Genomic DNA, 19709 nt, shown 5'->3' with positions numbered 1-19709 from the left:
TCTGAGTCCCGAGGTCTGAGCAGGGGCTTCAGAGGAGCACTGTGTTCTGAACTGGCTAAGTTGCACAGCCCCATGGGTGAGATGAAAACGGGCCAGATGCTACTGTAAGTGATTAATCATAATCATGTTTGTGTTGCACATGTGTGAAAGGAAAAAAAACCAGCCAAGTTCTTGTGTAAACTCCTTCCGCTATTTGCAGGCACATACCATGCCTGTGTAAAATGCATGAAGAAAAAGTTACTCTTTGGGGAGACTATCACTTCTCTCTCACCTCCACCAAAATAAGTCCTTTCAAAAGTAAAGGGTTTTAACAGTCATTTGTGATTCTTTTCATTTTCTTTAGCTACTTCTTTTATGCACTGGTATTACAAGTGAAAACTAAACATGAAAATAAGTGGTTAGCCTGTTAACTAATCGTTTGGCCTTTTTTTTTTTTTTAAAGAAATTAGGTTCTGTTCTCCTTTTATCATCTTTTTGTACTTTGAAAGGCAGGAATACAGTATTGTGAAACTAGACAGAGGAAAGACCTGAGACCAGCAGTGTGGAAACAAGTATCTGGGAAGAATTTCATCTGCAATAAGCAGGAAGCTCAAGTGTGCAGGGCAGGGGCTGTTCACGTAAGCATTTAAACAATGCTTTGTATGTAAATGAAAAATGTGACAAACCAACCCTAAGTGATGACCTTTCTCAATCCTGCTAGCTATAGGTTTACAAATGACCATCAAAACTTCCAGAAAACATTCATAGAGTCGACAGTGCATTTTATTATACATCTTAGATTTATACATTTCATATATGCTTTTAAAGCTTAAGTTCAATACAAAATAAAAACTGTATATGCAGCAGTGGTTCTCAGGCACAGAATTTAGGGGCAGACTGGAGCAATCATTTTCCCTAGCACACCGTGAATAGTGTGTTATGAGCCATGACAGTGGAATGTTTCCTTCTCACCTAGCTGCCTTTTTTGGTTGGATTTTATTACAGTGAACAGCTTTAGAAGGTATGATATTGCTAACAGGAAACAAGATGACTTAAAGTTTGATAACCTATATTTTCTTGAAGTCTTTAAGAGCTAAACGATCCCCTTTTCTCCTAATAGAGCTCCAAGGTCACCTAATGAAAATAATATTGTCCATAATTCTATTTGGAGCATCATCAGCCTAAGAACCACTGCTCATGGTTATTCAATGTCTTCTGGCCTCACAGGATGAGGTAATGGTATGATGGACTTCTTCTCAGTATCCCTGGATAGAGCTTTCCTCATATCTGTTAAGAAGCAAAGTTTAATGTAAGTACCCAAATGTCAGAGTATGATTTTATATCAGATTTAAAGTGTACAGATGTTTTAAAAAACACCAAAGCCATAAGTGGTTTTGTCCCCTACTCTCCCACTTTTACCAGATTCTAAGAGAAACGTATTTATAAGTGAGACTCCCAAGCAGGAGTACACAAAACACTAACCGAACCCTAGCTGGGATTCAGCTCTTCCTACAAATGTTCTTTTAACAAAGTCTTAGTAACATGTCTGTAACAGCAAAACAACCACCGATGGTAATTAACCATTGGTTAGTTAATATAAGTTAGTTAGTGGTAGGTTCATGAAGGTAGCTTACAGGATATTTAAATACTATAGCTCAAATTTAAATATGGTTTTTTTAAGCGTATTGAAAGAGCCGAGTATTTTGGTCTATAGGATGCATGTAAACGTCCCTTCTTCCGGGACGCTGCCCCAGCGGGGACTCACCGTAAGCGTCCTCATCGGGCTCCCCATTGCTCGCCGAATAGTACTCTATGACTGTCCTGTACACGCTGTAGCCCAGCTGCTTGTACATGTTGACAGCAACTTGGTTAGACACTCTTACAAAGAGATCAACAAAAAATCCACCCTTTCTGTAATTAAAAAAAAAAAAAAAATCAGAATGGGAGAAGTCCTAGAAAACAATACTGGCATGAGTAGTTCCTCTCTTCATTTACAAAGGCCATCTTTACTGTCTCTGGATAAAGCTGTATGAACTTCAGAGAGGTCTTGCACAGCTTTTGTTAGATTTTTCCTAAAGGCTTAGTGGACTGATGCCAATGCAGATCTCATCCTCTTCTAAATGTTACTGTTTGTATAGAAACGCAACTGAATTTAGACTCACTTTATACACTTTCACTTTATATCCAACAGACTAGATTCTTACAGGTTTTTCATGTGTACACTCTTCTCTGTCCAAGTAACAGTTATGTTTTCTCTCAGTCCTCATATCTTCTTTTTAGTTGCTTCACTGTACAGTCAAGGATTTCCAATAATTACTAAGAGAAGCTGGCTTTAGGCATCCTATCCCGGAAAGCATTCCGTGCATCACCTCTAATATTTACTAAAGGTTTTCAGTAAATACTTTTTGCAGGTTAAAGTTTTCCCTTTCTGTATCCTAGATTGCTTAATCAAGAGTGAATACTGCATTTTATCAAAGCATTTTCTACATTTAGTGAGATAAAAAAATGTTCTTCAGTCTATTAATTGCTAGAATACATTCTTAGGTCCGTTTGCTAAGTTTTTCTAGGACTTCTGCATCTGTTCTTTCTCATATTGCTTGTCAGGTTTTTGTTAAGATTATCTTAGCCTTAAAAAATAAGCTCCCTTTTTGTGTGTAAGATTGAACTTACAATACTTTTTTTTTTACAATTTTCAAGGGACAACCCTTAAATATTTAGAAATATATTTTAATGTTTTGCCTATGTTGTCTTAAAGAAGTTTTATGGAGTATGGTGACATTTATACAATGAAAACATGAAACCCACTAAACTGTATTTTAAAAGGAACTATATTTTAACATTACAGAATACATCAGTTATAATGTGCAACAGAGACCTCAGGTCGCCTTGTGAACCCTTTCTGGTGGCCCAAGAAAAAGTACGTTGACTCCTGTTATATACAATTAAATCAATTTCTGATTGTTCTAATTAGGAAGAGGCCTGTTCATACCTCTAATTATGATGATCTATTTCTTCCTATAGTTTAGTCAGTTGTTGCATTTTTACTTTAAGTTTGACTCTTACCAATATGCAGTGACTGTTTTTTATTCTAGTAATAACTATAATGTGACTTAATTACACTCTTAATTGCTTTTCACTTTTTGCTTTGGAATTTGCATAATTTAAAAAGTGAAGTGAGCGTAAGTCACTCAGTCATGTCCGACTCTTTGTGACCCCATGGACTATACAGTCCATGGAATTCTCCAGGTGATCTATCCAACCCAGGGATCGAACCCAGGTCTCCCGCACTGCAGGCAGATTCTTCATCAGCTGAGCCACCAGGGAAGCCCAATTTAGAAAATTTCTTTCCTTTTAGTCTTTCTGTATCTTTACATGTATTTCCTGTAAATAGCATACAGCTGACAATATCATTTTTTTAATCTTACTGTCCTAAGAACACTAAACATGAGGTTCACCCTATTGGTAAATTGTAAATGTAATAACTTCCCATTCCCCCTCCCTGCTACCACCATTCCACTCGTTATGAATCTTACCACCTTCGGTCTCTGAGTGCTATCATGTAGTATTTGTCTTTCTGTGACTGGCCTATTTCACTTGGCATAATATCTTTGTCTTTAAACTGGAGTTATTAGTTCCTTAACATTCACTGTTGTACTTACCTAATTACACTGGGATTCATGACTACCACCTCATTTCATGCTTTTTGTTTTGCCACCTTCGTTTTTCTTTTGATTTTTTATTAGTCAATTTTTTCTTTGGAAATATAGTTTGTATTTTTAGTGTACACTAATATATATATGTATATATGTATGTATATGCATAGGTACACACACACTCCTGTACAAATACAGGTCACTTAAATCTTAGTAACTACTGTAATGAAGATTTAGGAACTGGAAGGGGAAGGAGAGTAGTTTTCTACTCTAAAAGATAGTCTGTCCAATAAATTTTATGTGTAAGGTCATGGCTATTAGAACACATGTCCGAACTCCTTGTCCACTATAATAATAGTGTCAGATAACTTTTTCAACAAGATGTGCATGCCATTAATTCTTGTGTGTAAACTACAATATTCTCCTCTTCCCTGTTCAGTCTAAGAGAACCTGATTCTGCAGAACCACCTGCATTTTTGTTTTATATTGATTTTTGTGTGGTCCTGGGGCTTTTTAATGACAGGAATTTTAAAATTCTTAAGGACTAAACTTCTTTTACAGCTTAAACAAGAATGAGCTCAAGTTCCCTCTTGCTCTCAACTTGCCTCAAGTCGACTTTTGAGGCCATGGTTACTTCTGTAAAACGCTCCACTTTAATGGAGCACATAACAAGTAACACATAACAAGTGTCTGATATATAAAACAGGTCTTTAAAAAAAAAAGCCACAATGTTGGCTGTTCGAACTGTGCTCCCAGGTGGTCCAAACTCATGGATGTGCTGTAGAATATTTCAAACATTTGGGGAAAACACAGGCAAACTACTGGCTTTGTATAGTTCACAAAAACACATCACATTATATTTCTTTTGGTGACACAATGTCTTTATGAAGCCAGGCTTTTAGCAATTCCTGTCATTATAAAGCCCCAGGACCACATGAAAATTAATGTGAAATAAGAGTGCAGGTGGTTCTGCAGAATCAGATTCCAAGGTTTGAGAAGCCTTGCGATGCCCAGCAGGCACATCTCATTAGGAGATAACCACAGTGACTAAAATGAAATGAAAATATTTCTTTCAGTTTTACTGCTTAAAAGTATAAACTTTTCTTTAGCCTAGGACACTATGAAAAAAATTACAGGGATGCAAAGGGCAATGCAAAGAATTGGGGAATATCTGCCAGTGACAAGAACAGTAACAGAGACCTTGAGGGCTAGATTCTGATTCCACCTATGACCCAGCTCAAGAGTCTGCAGAGCATCACTCAGCCTGCTTTAATCTTCCTCAGTGGCGAAACAGGGGCAGTAACACCACTATGGATATGTGACAGGACTGCTGTAAGGACTTGTAGAGGCTGAACATGAAATTCCTATGGAACTGCATCATGACAACATTCATCCTGAAGTAAACAACTGATCAACATTCACCAAGAGAAAAACCAAATGGTTAGAGTTCAAGAATTATTTGAAAAACAGGCTCCTACCTTTCTGAAATTTCCTCTAATAGCTCCATAAGTTTAGCAGCCAAACCAAGGCGCCGAAACTCCGGGGCAACAGAGAGAGCTGTGACATGCCCGTGCCATTCTTCCCTTGCCACTGAGCCTTCTGCTTTGCCCATGACTGCCAATGAAAGACCACATCCAGTGACTAAACACAGCAACTCACACGCGGAGAAATACTGTGTGGTGCACACTTTTATCATAAAGGAAACGACCAAGCTCTGATGTTGAAGTAACACTTAAAGCCGGGGTCCCCAACCTTTGGGGACCTGATGATCTGAGGTGGAGCTGACGTAGTAATAATAGAAATAAAGTGCATAATAAATGTAATGTGCTGGAATTGTCCAAAAACCATCCTCACCCTCACCAGAAAATTTATCTTCCATGAAACCGGTCCCTGATGCCAGAAAGTTTGGGGACTGCTGCTTAAAGCCATCTAGCTAATTGTTACTCTTACTTGATATGTATTTTTTAAATGATCTACCATTTCATATGGGTATGTATGTGTGTATGTACACACAACAACACAACAGACAGTCCACAGCTCAAACTTGTGCCAGCAACATGACCAGTTCTGTTTGGGTCACTGCTGTATCCCCTGGGCCTAGCACAGTACCCAAGACAGAGGGATCAGTAAGCTGTCAAAGAGTTGAAAAGAAAATGAGAGGCATCATGATTATATTTCCAGTTCTGTGATCAGTCTAAGAGTTAAAAACTATTTTTATCTTAACTGCTTACCCAGAAAAGCACTAGTAGTGTTATACTTACTATAACCCATTAACTCGCCTCCAGGGGCCTCTGCGACGATGAAGTACTCTGGCCAGTGGGCAAGGTACTGTAGGTAAAAAGGAATCCCATACTAGAGACTCGTTAAGGAGGATGCAAAGTAAGGACAATCAGAGTTCTTCACAAAACGTGTTCTGAAGTTTCCTTTAAAAAGCATATTGTTCATCCCTAGCCAAATGTATGATTTCTGCAGTCAGTTCATTACATGAAATGTTTAGGTTAGCACTAAGTTTCAAGAAAACTGCCTGAATATGTAACCTCAGATGTGAATGGAGACATACCATCCAAGAGTGGAGAACCAGGACCCCCAAGTTCTACAGCCTGTCTCCCCGGCTCATACTTTGTCTAGACCCCCCCTCCCCCGCACAGCACTTCCCCATCACCTGCCATTCCTGTCTACTGTCCCCTTACAGTGTGAGTGTCACCTGCCCTCTCTCCCTGGTGCTGGGCACACAGTGCAACCTCAGTATGTTTACTTCTCCCTTTCTGCACTAGGAAATGAATGACGAGTGCCTTCATTAGCTTCAGGCATGGGACGGTGAAAATAACTGTAATTTACTTCCAAAGGCTACTTAAACCCAGTTCGTCCAGTCCACTGATTCAGATTCTGCATTTTTAGTAATGCAAAAAATAAAAACCTGATGTTAAAGTGAATGCCTGAGTACTTGGCTTATTACTTAGCTCTTCAGCCCTGCTGTCCTGCTGAGTTGTACTCATTTCTGTACTTCTCAGTATTAACTTGGAGGTGCAGTTCTATAAGGGGACACCATCAGGCTTTTTTTAACTTTCTGGAAAATCTTTTTGTAAATTCTTCAAACTCCCCTCTGAAGGACAGCCTTTATTCTGTCTCTTAAAACATAACCATTAACATGGAAGCACAAGTCTTTCTGCCATCCAGCCACTGACACCATAACCATCTCTTCTCTGGCTATTGAAGCAGCCCCAGGCACTAGCTTATGGACCATGAAGCCCTGGCAGGCACCTCACCCGGTTTATGGGACTTTTGCCAAAAACTACACATAACAGGAAGCACACCCTGTAGGCTGATTCACACTGTGATGCTTTGCCTAATACACAGTGAAAATTTTGTCATTAAAAATTCTCCAAAATCCTTTCACTTTTTTAAACAGCAGTCTTTAACAGGTCATAATCTTTTCAATACAAATGAAAATTGAGGCTTTTTTGTTTTTGCTTTTTTCACTCAACTTTGTTTCTGATATTCAGCCCTATTGTCACCTGTTATAGTTGATTTTTACTGCTGATAGTATTCCACCGACATAACTCAGCGACAAACATTTCCTGTAAAGAGCCAGACAGTAAATATTCAAGGCTGTGTGACCCATATGGTCTCTGTTGCAACTACTATGAAAGCCACAATAAATCCTAAAGGAACTTCCCTGTGTGGAAAAGGCCACAAACAGGATCAAGAAAATTATGAATGGGAAAGCTCACAGGTACAGGCAAAAGAGGTAAAGGTAGGAAACCCTCCACACACAGATACAGTATCAAAACCAACACACGTGAGAAGAGTACAGGATATTGGAAATGCATCAGAAATTGAGACCAGCAACTTAAAACAATCCTGTATGTATACAGACAGACTGCTGTATCAAAACCTCATGGAAACCACAAACCAAAAATCTACAATAAAGACACACACACAAAAAGCAATCCAAACACAACACTAAACAGAGACATCAAACCACAAGAGAACAAAAAAGGAAGGTAATACCTACAAAAACAAACCCAAAACAAGAAAGTGGCAGAAAGAATGTGTCAATAATTACCTTAAATGTAAATGGATTAAATGCTCAAAAGACACAGACTTGCTGAATGGATACAAAACAAGACCCATATATATGCTGTCTCCAAGAGACCCACTTCCAATCTAGGGACACACACAGACTGAAAGTGAAGGGACAGAAAAAGGTATTACATGCAAATGAAACATCAAAAGAAAGCTAGAGTAGCAATACTCGTATCAGACAAAATGGACTTTAAAGACTGTTACGAGAGACATAATGATCAATCCAAAAAGACGTATACATGCACCCAACATAGAAGCACCTCACTATATCCTGCAAATGATAACAGAGAAAGAGAAATCAACAAAACGATAGTGGGTGACTTTAACAAGCTGCTTTCATCAATGGACAGAGACAAAACCAATGAGGAAACACAGGCCTGAAATGACACATTATACTAGACGGATTTAACTGATATTTATAGAACATTCCATCCCAAAGCAGAATACACTTTCTTCTCAAGTGCTCATGGAACATTCTCCAGGATAGATCACATACTGGGCCACAAATCAAACCTTGGTAAATTTAAGAAAGTTCAATCAAGCATCTTTTCTGACTATAACACTATGAGATAAGAAATCAAATACAGAAAAAATAAAAAATACAAACACATGGAGGCTGAAAAAATATTTACTAAACAACCAATGGATCACTAAAGAAATCAAGAGGAAATCAAATACCTAGAGACAAATGACTGTAAGAACATGACAGTCCAAAATCTATGCTGCTGCTGCTGCTAAGTCACTTCAGTCGTGTCCCACTCTGTGCGACCCCATAGGTGGCAGCCCACCAGGCTCCCCCGTCCCTGGGATTCTCCAGGCAAGAACACTGGAGTGGGTTGCCATTTCCTTCTCCAGTGCAGGAAAGTGAAAAGTGAAGTTGCTCAGTTGTGTCCTCCTCTCAGCAACCCCATGGACGGCAGCCTACCAGGTTCCTCTGTTCCTGGGATTTTCCAGGCAGGAGTACTGAAGTGGGGTGCCATTGCCTTCTCCACCAAAACCTATGGAATGTATCAAAAGCAGTTCTAAAAGAGAAGTTTATAGCAATATAGTCTTACCTTAGAAAACAAGAAAAATCTCAAGTAAACAATCTAAACAAGTAAACTATCAAGTAAACAAAGCAACTAGAGAAAGAAAAACAAAACCTCAAAGTTAGTAGAAGGAAAGAAATCATAAAGATCAGAAAAGAAATAAATGAAAAGATCGATGAAACTAAAAGCTAGTTATTTGAGACAATAAAATAGATAAACCTTTAGCCCAAACTCATCAAGAAAAAAGAAAGCTCAAATAAATTAGAAATGAAATAGAAGTTACAACTGACACCACAGAAATACAAAGGATCATAAAAAACTACTACAACTATATGCTAATAAAATGGACAAATTCTTAGAAAGATACAATCTTCCAAGACTGAAGAAATTGAAAATATGAACAGACCAATCACAAGTACTTAAACTGAAACAGTGATTTTAAAATGTCCAACAAACAAAAATCCAGGACCAAATGGCTTCACAGGTGAATTCTATCAAACACCTAAAGAAGAGTTAACACCTATCCATCTGAAACTTTCCCAAAAATTGCAGAAAAAGGAACACTTCAAGCTCATTCTATGAGGCCACTATCACCCTGATATCAAAATCAAAGATACCACAAAAAAATAATTACAGACCAACATCACTGATGAACACAGACACAAAAATCCTCAACAAAATACTAGTAAACCAAACCCAACAATACATTAAAAGGATCATACACCATGATCAAGTGGATTTATCCCAGGGATGCAAAGATTCTTTAATAGCTTCAATCAATGTGATATACAGCACATTAACAAACTGAAGAAAAACCATAGGATCATCTCAATAGAAGCAGAAAAAGGTTTTCACGAAACCTGACACCAATTTATGATAAAAAAACTGTCCAGAAAGTTGGCATAGAGGGAACTTAACCTAAACCTAATAAAGGCCATATAGGATAAACCCACCAGAGAAGGCAATGGCACCCCACTCCAGTACTCTCGCCTGGAAAATACCATGGACAGAGGAGCCTGGTAGGCTGCAGTCCATGGGGTCGCTAAGAGTCGGACACGACTGAGCAACTTCACTTTCACTTTTCACTTTCATGCACTGCAGAAAGAAATAGCAACCCACTCCAGTGTTCTTGCCTGGAGAATCCCAGGGACAGGGGAGCCTGGTAGGCTGCCACCTCTGGGGTCGCATAGAGTCGGACATGACTGAAGCAACTTAGCAGCAGCAGGATAAATCCACAGGTAACATCATTCTCAATGGTGAAAAGCCAAAAGCATTCCCTCTGAGATCAGGAACAAGGCAAGAATGTCCACTATCACTTTTATTCAACATAGTTTTGGAAGTCCTAGCCACAGCAGAGAAGAAAAAGAAAAGGAATCCAAACTGAAAAACAAGTAAAACTGTCACTACAGATGACATGATACTACACACAGAAAATCCTGAAGATGCTACCAGAAAACTACTAGAGACCGTCAGTGATTCTGGTTAAAACTGCAGGATACAAAATACACAGAAATCGCTTACATTCCATACACTAATGATGAAAGATCAGAAAGAGAAATTCAGGAAACAATGCCATTTACCATTTACATCAAAAAGAAAAAAATTACCTGTGTATAAGCCTACATAGGGGACAAAAGACCTGGACTCTGAAAACTGTAAGATGCTGATGAAAGGAATCAATGACAGATGGAAAGATACACCAAGCTCTTGGACTGGAAGAATCGATACTGTCAAAATGACTATACCACCCAAGGCAATCAGGTTCAACTGCAACCCCTATCAAATTAGCAATGGCATTTTTCACAGAAGATTTTTTTTTTATTTGTATGTAAACACGAAAGACCTCAAAGACCCAAAGCAATCCTAGGAACAATGAACAGAGGTGGAGGAATCAGGCCCCCTGACTTCAGACTATACTACAAAGCTGCAGTCATCAAAACAGCATGGTACTGGCACACACACACACACACAAAACACCATGGAGAAATGACAGTCTCTTCATAAGTGGTGCCAGGGAAACTGGACAGCTACATGTAAAAGAATGAAATCAGAAGATTCTCTAACACTATACACAAAAATAAACTCAAAATGGATCGAAGACCTAAATGTAAGATACTATAAAACTCTTAGAAGAAAACACAGGTAAAATGTTTTTTTTTACATAATCATGTCAGTATCCTTTACAGTAATCAAAATAAATGGGACCTAATTAAACTTAAAAGCTTTTGCACAGCAAAGGAAACCATAAAAAAAAAAAAATGAAAAGATGATCCACAGAATGGGGGGAAACTATCTGCAAATGAAGTGACTGAGGTGGTTAATTTCCAAAATATACAAACAGCTCATGCAACTTTGTGTCAAAGAAATAACCCAACAAAAAATGGGCAGATATAAATAGAATTTCTCCAAAGAAGGCATACAGATGGCTAAAAAGCACATGAAAAGATACTCAATATCCCTAATTATCAGAGAAAAGCAAATCAAAACTACAATGAGGTATCACCTCACAGTGGTCAGAATGGCCATCTTCAAAAAGTATACAACAATAAAATGCTGGAGAGGGTGTGGAGAAAAGGGACCCCTCCTAGGGAATATAAACTGGTAGGGAGAACAGTATGGAGGTTCCTTAAAAAACTAAAAATAGAACTACCATATGATCAAGCAGTCCCACTCCTCTGTATGTATCAGGAGAAAACTGTTCGCTGCAGCACTGTTTATAAAGGCCAAGATATGGAAGCAACCTAAATGTCCATTGACAGATGAATGGATAAAGATGTGGTAAACACATACAATGGCATATCACTCAGCCATAAAAAAATGAAATACTGCCATTTGCAGCGACCTGGATGGACCCAGAGATTATCATACTAAGTGAAATAAGGTAAAGACAAGTGTCATATGCTGTCACTTTTATGTGGAATCTAATTTAAAAACTGATACAAAGAAACTTACTTATAAAACAGACTTATAGGTATCAAAAACAAACATGGTTACCAAAGGGAAAACATGGGGTGAGAGAGAAATCAGGGGTCAGGTATTAACATACACACTACTATATATAAAATGTGTGTGTGTGTAAATAACCAATAGGGACCTACTGTATAGCACATGGACTTCAACTCAATAATTTTCTGTGATAACCTATATGGGAGAAGACTCTGATAAAAGAATGGTTTTATATATATAACTAATCACTCTGCTGTACACCTAAAACTAACACAATATTGTATATCAATTACACTCGCGTTTTTTAAAAGGTCATAAAACGAGGGATTATTATTAATATATATTACAGATACGGTCAGTTTTAGATATTTAAAAAACCTGCTTCCATTCTACTATGATGTTCTTTAAGTAAATATACATGTTTTAAATATTCAATTATTTTCTTGTGCTGAACTGACCTAAAGGTTCAGAAAATTGTAACAAGAATTTTATTTTTTGATTTCAAAGTTTTAATAAAGTTTTTACTACAAAAAAACAGTACACACACGAACACACACCCACATATTCTTGATTTCTACTGCTGGTGTACACATGCTACTGATTTTTTAAAACTTGATCCTGGTTCTAACATTGGTGAACGTTCTTAAGTTGTTCTTTTTTCGATCGTACTATCAATTGTAAATGATGATAGTTTTATTTCTACCTTTCTCGTCCTTATACTTCTTCCTTCTGGAAGTTTGGTCAGTTCCTCTAGAACTATGTTAAAGGGTAGTAGTGACAGTAGGCATTATCTTATGCCCAATCTTGAAAGGAATGTACCTTAATTTCTCACTCAAGTATATAATGCTTGCTGAAAGTTTTAAAATATAAAACCTTTACCAAATTAATAAAAGTCCTTCCAGTTCTAGCTTGTTACACATTCTTACCATAAAAAAGCACTACACTGTAAGTCAGCTATATTTCAACTAAAAAAAGAACTGTGAAAGTCAAGGACTAGACACAGTGTATAAATTATTCCCCAGTAAAGCGTTATTTACAAAAACAGGCCCCTGCATATTAGCGTGCCCACCCCTGACATAAATGCCTCTATTGTTATTTTCAGGTTCCAGGAAACGCAATTACCAGGTATTCATGAGTAAAGTCCTTCAAGAGACTAGCTTTTGAACATTCTCATAAACTGCTCTGTCACTAGCAATTTATGAGAATACTCCCCTCACCTCACCTCCATCAGCCTTGAGCTTCATCACTGCTTGAAATCCTTGATAGTTTGATAGATAAAACATGGTACATCATTTTGGTTTTAATTATCATGTCTTTTAATTGGTGAGACTGAAGTCTTGAATTATAGCCTCCTATATGCCCTCTTGGTTAAATGATCAATTAACACTACCCCACAGTGGACATGGCATATAACCCAGAAATCCAACTCTGTGTTTCAAGCTGTTGAGAATGTAGGAGTTCTCTATTCAGGTCAGAGGACCCTAACTTCGCACATCCTTGCCCATGTTTCTACTGGGGACCATGACAGATACTGCTAATTGTTACCTAAAATCGTTTTTTTCCCCTTTAGCAACCAGCCTGAATGTGAACCCCGGCTCATCCCAGACTGTTCTAGATAGGTATATCTCGAGGCAGGTGCTGGTCTACAGGGCAGAGGGCTGTGTCACACCTCCCAGTGGTCCCCTTGGCTTCCCCTCTGCTGATCGATGCTCCTGCCAGGAATGCGGATGAGATGCCATAGACTCTGGAAGCCAGGGTCCCCTGGGTGACACAGTGGTCCCAGGGCAGAGCCCGGTGTCAAAGGATGTCATGGAATCGCCCGGCTCTGATCATCCTCTTGAGGCTTTGTTCTTATCAGACAAAAACAGCCCCTCCTGCTGAAGTCACAGCTTTCTGCTGCTCACAGCTATGCTTACTACTGAGGGGCAGGGGATTGTATTGTTCTTGATTTATGAGGTCATTATATTAGCAGCTTGTCAGCAGATGTAAGATAACTCTTGTTCCCAGTTTTTAGTTTCTTTTTAATTGCCTTTAATGTTGTTGATGATGTTTCCTGACCTCCAAGTCTTAAACATTTTCAGTGTTCAAGTCTATTTTTTTTTCTTTTCTCTATTTTGCTTACTTTTGGAAGCCTTTATTTAAACTTTTTAAAAAAGGATACAGTTTCTGTAAGTGGATCCAAGTTACTAAAAGAAACAAGAGAAATGTCAACAGTAAGCAGTGTTTACAAAATCAGTTTAAATAGGCCAATTACAACTAAAAATAACATGCATAGGGAAAACAGACATGTTAAGTTCACAACTTTAACCAACTTTTCAACTAAGAAAGACGGTTTAACCTGCCTAATGACCATATTGAGCCATCATCACAGTCACTATAAAGACACCCGTACATTTTCATTTAACTGCTTCTTTACAAATTACTTTACAGTTAATACATCATCAAAACATTCTATCTTCTTTTTTTTTGGCCACGCCTCACCGTGGCTTGGAGAATGTTAGTTCTGCAACCTGGGATTGAGCCCATGCCCTAATGCACTGGGAGCACTACGTCAACCACTGGATCACCAGGGAATTCCCTACAATTTTCCATTTTCTAACAGTAAACTGCAAGTGGAACTGGTGACCAACCTGGGGTGTCAATCACAGACAGGGCTACACCAGCCTTGCAGCATGTGCCAAGGGCCGGCCCTGCCTTACCCCACCCTCTCAATGTGGGCGCTCTCACTCCGGGGCTTCTGCTCCCCACTGCCCCTGTTCTCGTACCTTTAATTTTGCTCTCAGAGGAATACTCCTTACCCGGCTCTGGAGCTGCTGAGCAGCTGCCTCACCCGCGTGTCTGGCCACGACACTCCCAAATCTGCATTTCTACACCTGCCTCCCTCCAGAGAGCTCTGCCCCTCACTTTCCTATTCAGTCAGTGGAAGCACAATCCTGGCGGAGCCCGGAACAGCGCCCTCAACCCCTCACACATGCAGTCAAGCTCGTCCTCAGGACCTTTAGGGACAGCAAGGGTCACACTGCATTTCTGGAGACCAGCAAACCTTAGCGCCCCTTTCCCCTCCAAAATTACTGAAGACCCCAAGACTTAAATCTATTGGTATTTAAAAGTGTAAGATATTTGTTCATTTAAAAAAAAATCAGTTAAATATTAATGTGAATGACTTTTTTAAACCAAAAGTCACTGTTTTCAAAAACAAAAGAAAATTTAGTAACAAGAATGTCATTATTTGAACAATTTTACGTATCTTTTTACTGTCTGGCTTAATAGAAAACAGTTGATTTTTCATTTCTGTGTCTGCTATGCTTTCTGTTAGATCACACATCTATATGACTCCACTTGTGCACTAGTGAGAAAATGAGAGTAAAAAAAAGCAATAAAAAACAAAAAACTGGACTTCTCTGGTGGTCCAGTGGTTAAGACTCTGTGCTGATAATGCAGGGGGCCAGGGTTCAATCACTGGTTGGGGAATTAAGATCCCACATGCTGCGCGGCATGGCCAAAATGTTTTTAAAAAAACCAAAAACCTTAGTTTTATCATGAAAATGGCTCTGATCCTGCAGAACCCTCCAAGCAATCTTGAGGCGCCCTTGCCCACACCCAGAGGATCACTGCTCTAATCGAGTACAGGACTCACTCTCCGCCCTTCTCAAGACTACTTTATACCCTCTCCTGTCTCCTCAATGCTCCCTCTTCCAGCTCAGCTGCTTCTGATTTCAGGAAGAAAACACAACTCTAAGAAGAAGCGTCACCAAGGTTCCAGCATCCGCCCCACCTGCTCTCTACCTGCTGCCTTGGACCCAGGCCTGGAGTGCAGGTGGGCAGGTCCCACCACCTCTCAGGACCCAGCAGCCTGCTCCCCTGAACGAAATGGACAACCTGCTGCACACTAGGCCATAGAACACGTGACACAGTCCACAGCTCCGCCCCCCTGACATGCTGTCCCTTCTCAGCCTCCAGACCCAGCAGCAGGGTTTCCTCCTGCTTCACTGGACCACTGTGTCTCCTTTACCACATGATGCCCTGGGAGCCATCCTGGAGCCTTTTTTCCTGTCCACACTCATCAATGAAGTCACCGAGCCACCTGGGTTTAACACCATCCATGCAGTGTTGACCCCCAAGTTTCTATTTTTAGCCCAGACCTAAACTTGAAATTCCCATGTCCAGATGCCTGGCTGACTTCTCTACCTGGGGGTCTGAGCACCCTCTGCAGAGCCCATGTCCAGCGCTGGCCTCTCCAAGGTCGAGCCCTGTGACTCCGACCTGGTGTTCTCACACTCCCACTTGCTGCTTGGGCCACACTGGCAGCCGCCTCCACCTCCCTGACTTTGTGTCTGAAACAGGAACCAGTACCCATACTACTATGCCCATAATACCCATGCCCCCAAAGCCTACACACTCCCCCATCCCCATCTTCCTGCAGTGACACCTTCCCTGAAACACCTCACCCAAGGCCGAATCCACATGTACTTCCTATTTCCCTTTCCTGCTCTCATTTTTCCTTGTTTACTGAACACTTAAGTTCTATCTTACTTTCCCCTCTAAAATGTAAATTCTGGGAATTCCCTGGCAATCCAATGCAATGGTTACGTACAACTACAGCGACTTCGGCTTTCAATGACTTTGGTTTTCATTGCTGAGGGTCCGAGTTCAACCCTTGGACTTGGGGAACCAAGAACCGACAAGCTGTGTGGTGTGGCCAATTTAAACAAATAAATTGTAAATTCCATAAAGATAACATTTTTTGTCTTGTTAACTACTGTCTCTTCAGTACTGGCAGGCATAAAGTATTTTTCCAAGGATAAAATATTTGCTGTTGACGGCAATGTTTCCACATCCATTGCTTCTTTCAGTTACTACTGCAATACCCTACCCCAGTGATTCTCCATGTTCTTGACAGAAGCGCCCTAATCAAGGTGAGAAACAAGGAAGAGAGGAGGGAGAGGAGTCCCCTTACTGGCATAGACTGAAGAGGCCTTGACAAGTTAGATGACTCTGACTATTGTTGTTTAGTCGCTAAAGTGAAAGTGAAGTCGCTCAGTCGTGTCCAACTGTTTGCAACCCCATGGACTGTAGTCTATCAGGCTCCTTCATTCACGGCATTTTCCAGGCAAGAGTGCTGGAGAGGGTTGCCATTTCCTTCTCCGGGGATGTTCCCAACCCAGGGATCAAACCCAGGTCTCTCGAATTGCAGGCAGATGGTTTACCGTCTGAGCTACCAAGGAAATTAATACATTTAAAATAAGAGGCCCTAAATGTCCTACTTGAGTAGTGGGAGAGTAACCATGGAAACCAGTCCTCCCTCCCTCCGCATCCTACAAACAAAAACGTCGGCAGTAGTTGTTGATCCCCAGGATAAAACCAAAATGTAAAGAAAAGGACTAGAACCTCTGGTGAGTGAGCGAGTGAAAGTCGCTCAGTCGTGTCTGACTTTTTGCTAAGTTTAGTCACTAAGGCGTGTTCCACTCTTTGTGACCATGGACTGTGACCCACCAGTCTCCTGTATCTATGGGATTCTCCAGGCAAGAGTACTGGAGTGTTTGCCGTTTCCTTCTCCAGGGGGTCTTCCCAGCCCAGGAATAGAACTGGCATCTCCTGCATTAGCAGGTGGACTTCTCACCACTGAGCCACCAGGGAAGTCCTCATAATTAATCTTTAATTAACAGTAATTTTGAACATATACCTTTTTTGTTATACAAAGGCATGATGACTTACACAATGTGGAGATTAAATAAATATGTGTCGATTTTCTCTGCCTGTTGACAGGATGTTTTGTTGTACCTAAATGGTCAGGCTTATTCTCCTTCTGTTCTATTCATTTTCATATAAAAGTGTGGGCCCTTCCTCAGTCTTTGGTTAAAAATGACTTTCTAGGCAGCTTTGCCTCATCCATTCTTGAACTGTCAAAGCACACCGTCACTTCCCGGGTCTGTGCTTCTGAAACCCAAGCCTTCATCAAGTTATCATCTCTGGGCCATTGCCAAGACGTCCTAAATGGCTCACCTGCCTGGTACACCTTCTCCAGTCACCCCGAGACACACGGCCCTGCGGCGGAAAGCTTAGGGGTCCTGCGCGGCCAGGAATGAAGAACCACCAGACCAGACCCAATCTCCTTAAGGAGTCTCCTTGCTCAGCCCACTCCCACACAGGGCTCTTCCACCTGAGCCATTCCTCTGAGCTCTCAGCTCCTTAGCTGACTCACGCCAAAAAATGGGAATGAGAAGGGCAACTACTTCACAGAGGTGTGAGGAGGAAAGGGGTTACTCCGATCTTCCCTGTAGCTCAGATGGTAGAGAGTTTGCCTACAATGCAAGAGAGTGGGGCTCGATCCCTGGGTCGGAAAGATCCCCTGGAGAAGGGATAGGCTACCACTCCAGTATTCTTGCCTGGAGAATCCCATGGACAGAGGAGCCCAACTGGCCAGTCCATGGTGTCACCAATAGTCGGACACGACTAAGCTGCTACTACTACTATAGCTACTAAGGAGTTACTCCGGGGCCAGGCACAACGAGACTGAACGCAGTCGCCTCAGTTAATCTGCTCCGACTGAGAGAGGCCCCCAGAAACCACCTCCGCCCCCAAAAATGGGGCACAGGTCCAGTCTCACAAGTTGCTCTGACCTCGGAGTTACAGAATCCGGCTCCTACAGTTAATCCCCGCCCGAGCGTCGGCCGCCCCCAAGGCAGCGGCTTCCTCCTCCAGCACCCTCTTCCTCACCACTGTCAACAGTTACCCATTTTCTGAGACTCAGTCCCTCTGTGAACGTTTCTAGCGAACTCTTCTCAGGTTCTTTCCATCCTCCTGACACTTGGACCTGAACTACCTGCTCCTTTTTCAAATAATTGCCTCGGGATCTTTAAAAGTGGATCTGGGATTGGTGAGGTGGGTGGATAAGATGGGCTGAAATGTGATGAAGCCAAAGGAGTGAAATGGTAAAAAAGTGGGAGTCCAGCTGGTAGCCTACAGGTGTTCACGGTAAAATTCTATCAAGCTTTTAAGCGCTCAGAAATTTTCATAATAAAACTTAGGAAAAAAATAATGAAACCTGCAAGTCACAGAGCCTGACTTAAGTCGGACGAAGGACCAGGAACCCCGAGGACCGCCCCTCGCCCCATCCCGCAGCAAGTGGTACCCCCGCCGAGACGAGCAGCAACAGTAACGAGGAGCGCAAAGGCGCCGCGCCGGGCGGCGGCCAGTGTTACCCTGCGCGGATACAAGGTAACCGCGCCGCCGCCGGGCTCCGGCTGCCGCGCAGGGCGGGGGACGCCGGCAGGAAGCGGCGGGGAGCTCGGCTCGGCACCCCCCGACCCTCTCCCGGCGTCCCCTCAGGCCCCGAGAGGCGCCCGCACTGCAGTCAGGGCTGCGGGGACACGGCCACCCGGCCAAGGTCAGCGGGGCCGTCCGGACGTCCCGCCCGGCTCCCTCCCAGGGCTGCCCCGGGGACGCGCCGGCCGCCGCCGGGCCCGAGCGTGCCTCACTCACATGTTGTTGAAGCGAAACAGGTCGTCGCACGTAAAGGCCCGGAGCGTGGTCATCGCGTCGCCGCGTCCGCGGGAATCGGTTAGCGGAACCACCACACTCGCCCCGCCGGAAGTTGTCCGGCGCGGATGCCCCAAGGCGGCACGGGGGGAGGGGGCGGTGCAGAGAACTACTTCCGGGCCACGAGTTGCTCGGCAACGGCGGTCGTGACTTTGCGCCCTCTGGAGGCCGCAGCCGGGAACGCTTGTAACGTCTGGGGTTTTCCGAGGATCTTCACGGTGAGCCCCGGAGAGAAGGAAACAAGAGGCTGCCGGGGGTTAGGAACCCAAGGCAGAAAAGCAGGGTTCAGGATCACTTTGTGCCCCTGGCATGTGAGGAAGGAAGCCCAGAGGGATGGGAGAACTCATGGTCCAGAGCGGCCTGTCCCAGTGATGCCAGCCGTGCATTCGACTGCAAATTTTCTAACATATTTCACAACATAAGAGAAAGGTGGAATTAGCAGCATTATTATTTTACCCAGCATATAAACAATATTGTT

At 41.9% G+C, this 19709-nt stretch overlaps 1 protein-coding gene and 1 long non-coding RNA gene across 2 annotated transcripts; one reads left to right on the top strand and one right to left on the bottom strand.

The window, feature by feature from the left end:
* Positions 1-744: 744 nt before the first annotated feature.
* Positions 745-19315, bottom strand: NAA20 (N-alpha-acetyltransferase 20, NatB catalytic subunit). Its single transcript, XM_005889013.3, has 6 exons — positions 19175-19315; positions 13854-13878; positions 5894-5984; positions 5111-5246; positions 1745-1890; positions 745-1266 (listed from the first exon to the last, which is right to left on the bottom strand). The coding sequence occupies exons 1-6, from the start codon at positions 19225-19227 to the stop codon at positions 1181-1183; spliced, it is 537 nt and encodes a 178-aa protein (XP_005889075.1). The 5' UTR covers positions 19228-19315; the 3' UTR covers positions 745-1180.
* Positions 1150-2897, top strand: LOC138990403 (uncharacterized). The gene is made up of 2 exons (XR_011466479.1): positions 1150-1288; positions 2825-2897. It is a non-coding gene; the product is annotated as an uncharacterized lncRNA (long non-coding RNA).
* Positions 19316-19709: the final 394 nt, after the last annotated feature.

Source organism: Bos mutus, chromosome 13, assembly GCF_027580195.1.
Source record: "Bos mutus isolate GX-2022 chromosome 13, NWIPB_WYAK_1.1, whole genome shotgun sequence".
In the NCBI taxonomy this organism is placed as follows: domain Eukaryota; kingdom Metazoa; phylum Chordata; class Mammalia; order Artiodactyla; family Bovidae; genus Bos; species Bos mutus.
The sequence above is the reverse complement of the archived record's forward strand: the minus strand, read 5'-3'. Positions and strand labels throughout refer to the sequence as shown.

Bases quoted from the DNA above. Each gene is read 5' to 3' on its own strand.
- NAA20 (XM_005889013.3), bottom strand. From the start codon at position 19,227: ATGACCACGCTCCGGGCCTTTACGTGCGACGACCTGTTTCGCTTCAAC. The intron at 5,985-13,853 runs GTATCCTTTTTT...ACGAGTCTCTAG, and splicing joins TGGATCCACTTACAGAAACT to TATGGGATTCCTTTTTACCT. The intron at 1,267-1,744 runs GTGAGTCCCCGC...GCTTCTTAACAG, and splicing joins GCCCGATGAGGACGCTTACG to ATATGAGGAAAGCTCTATCC.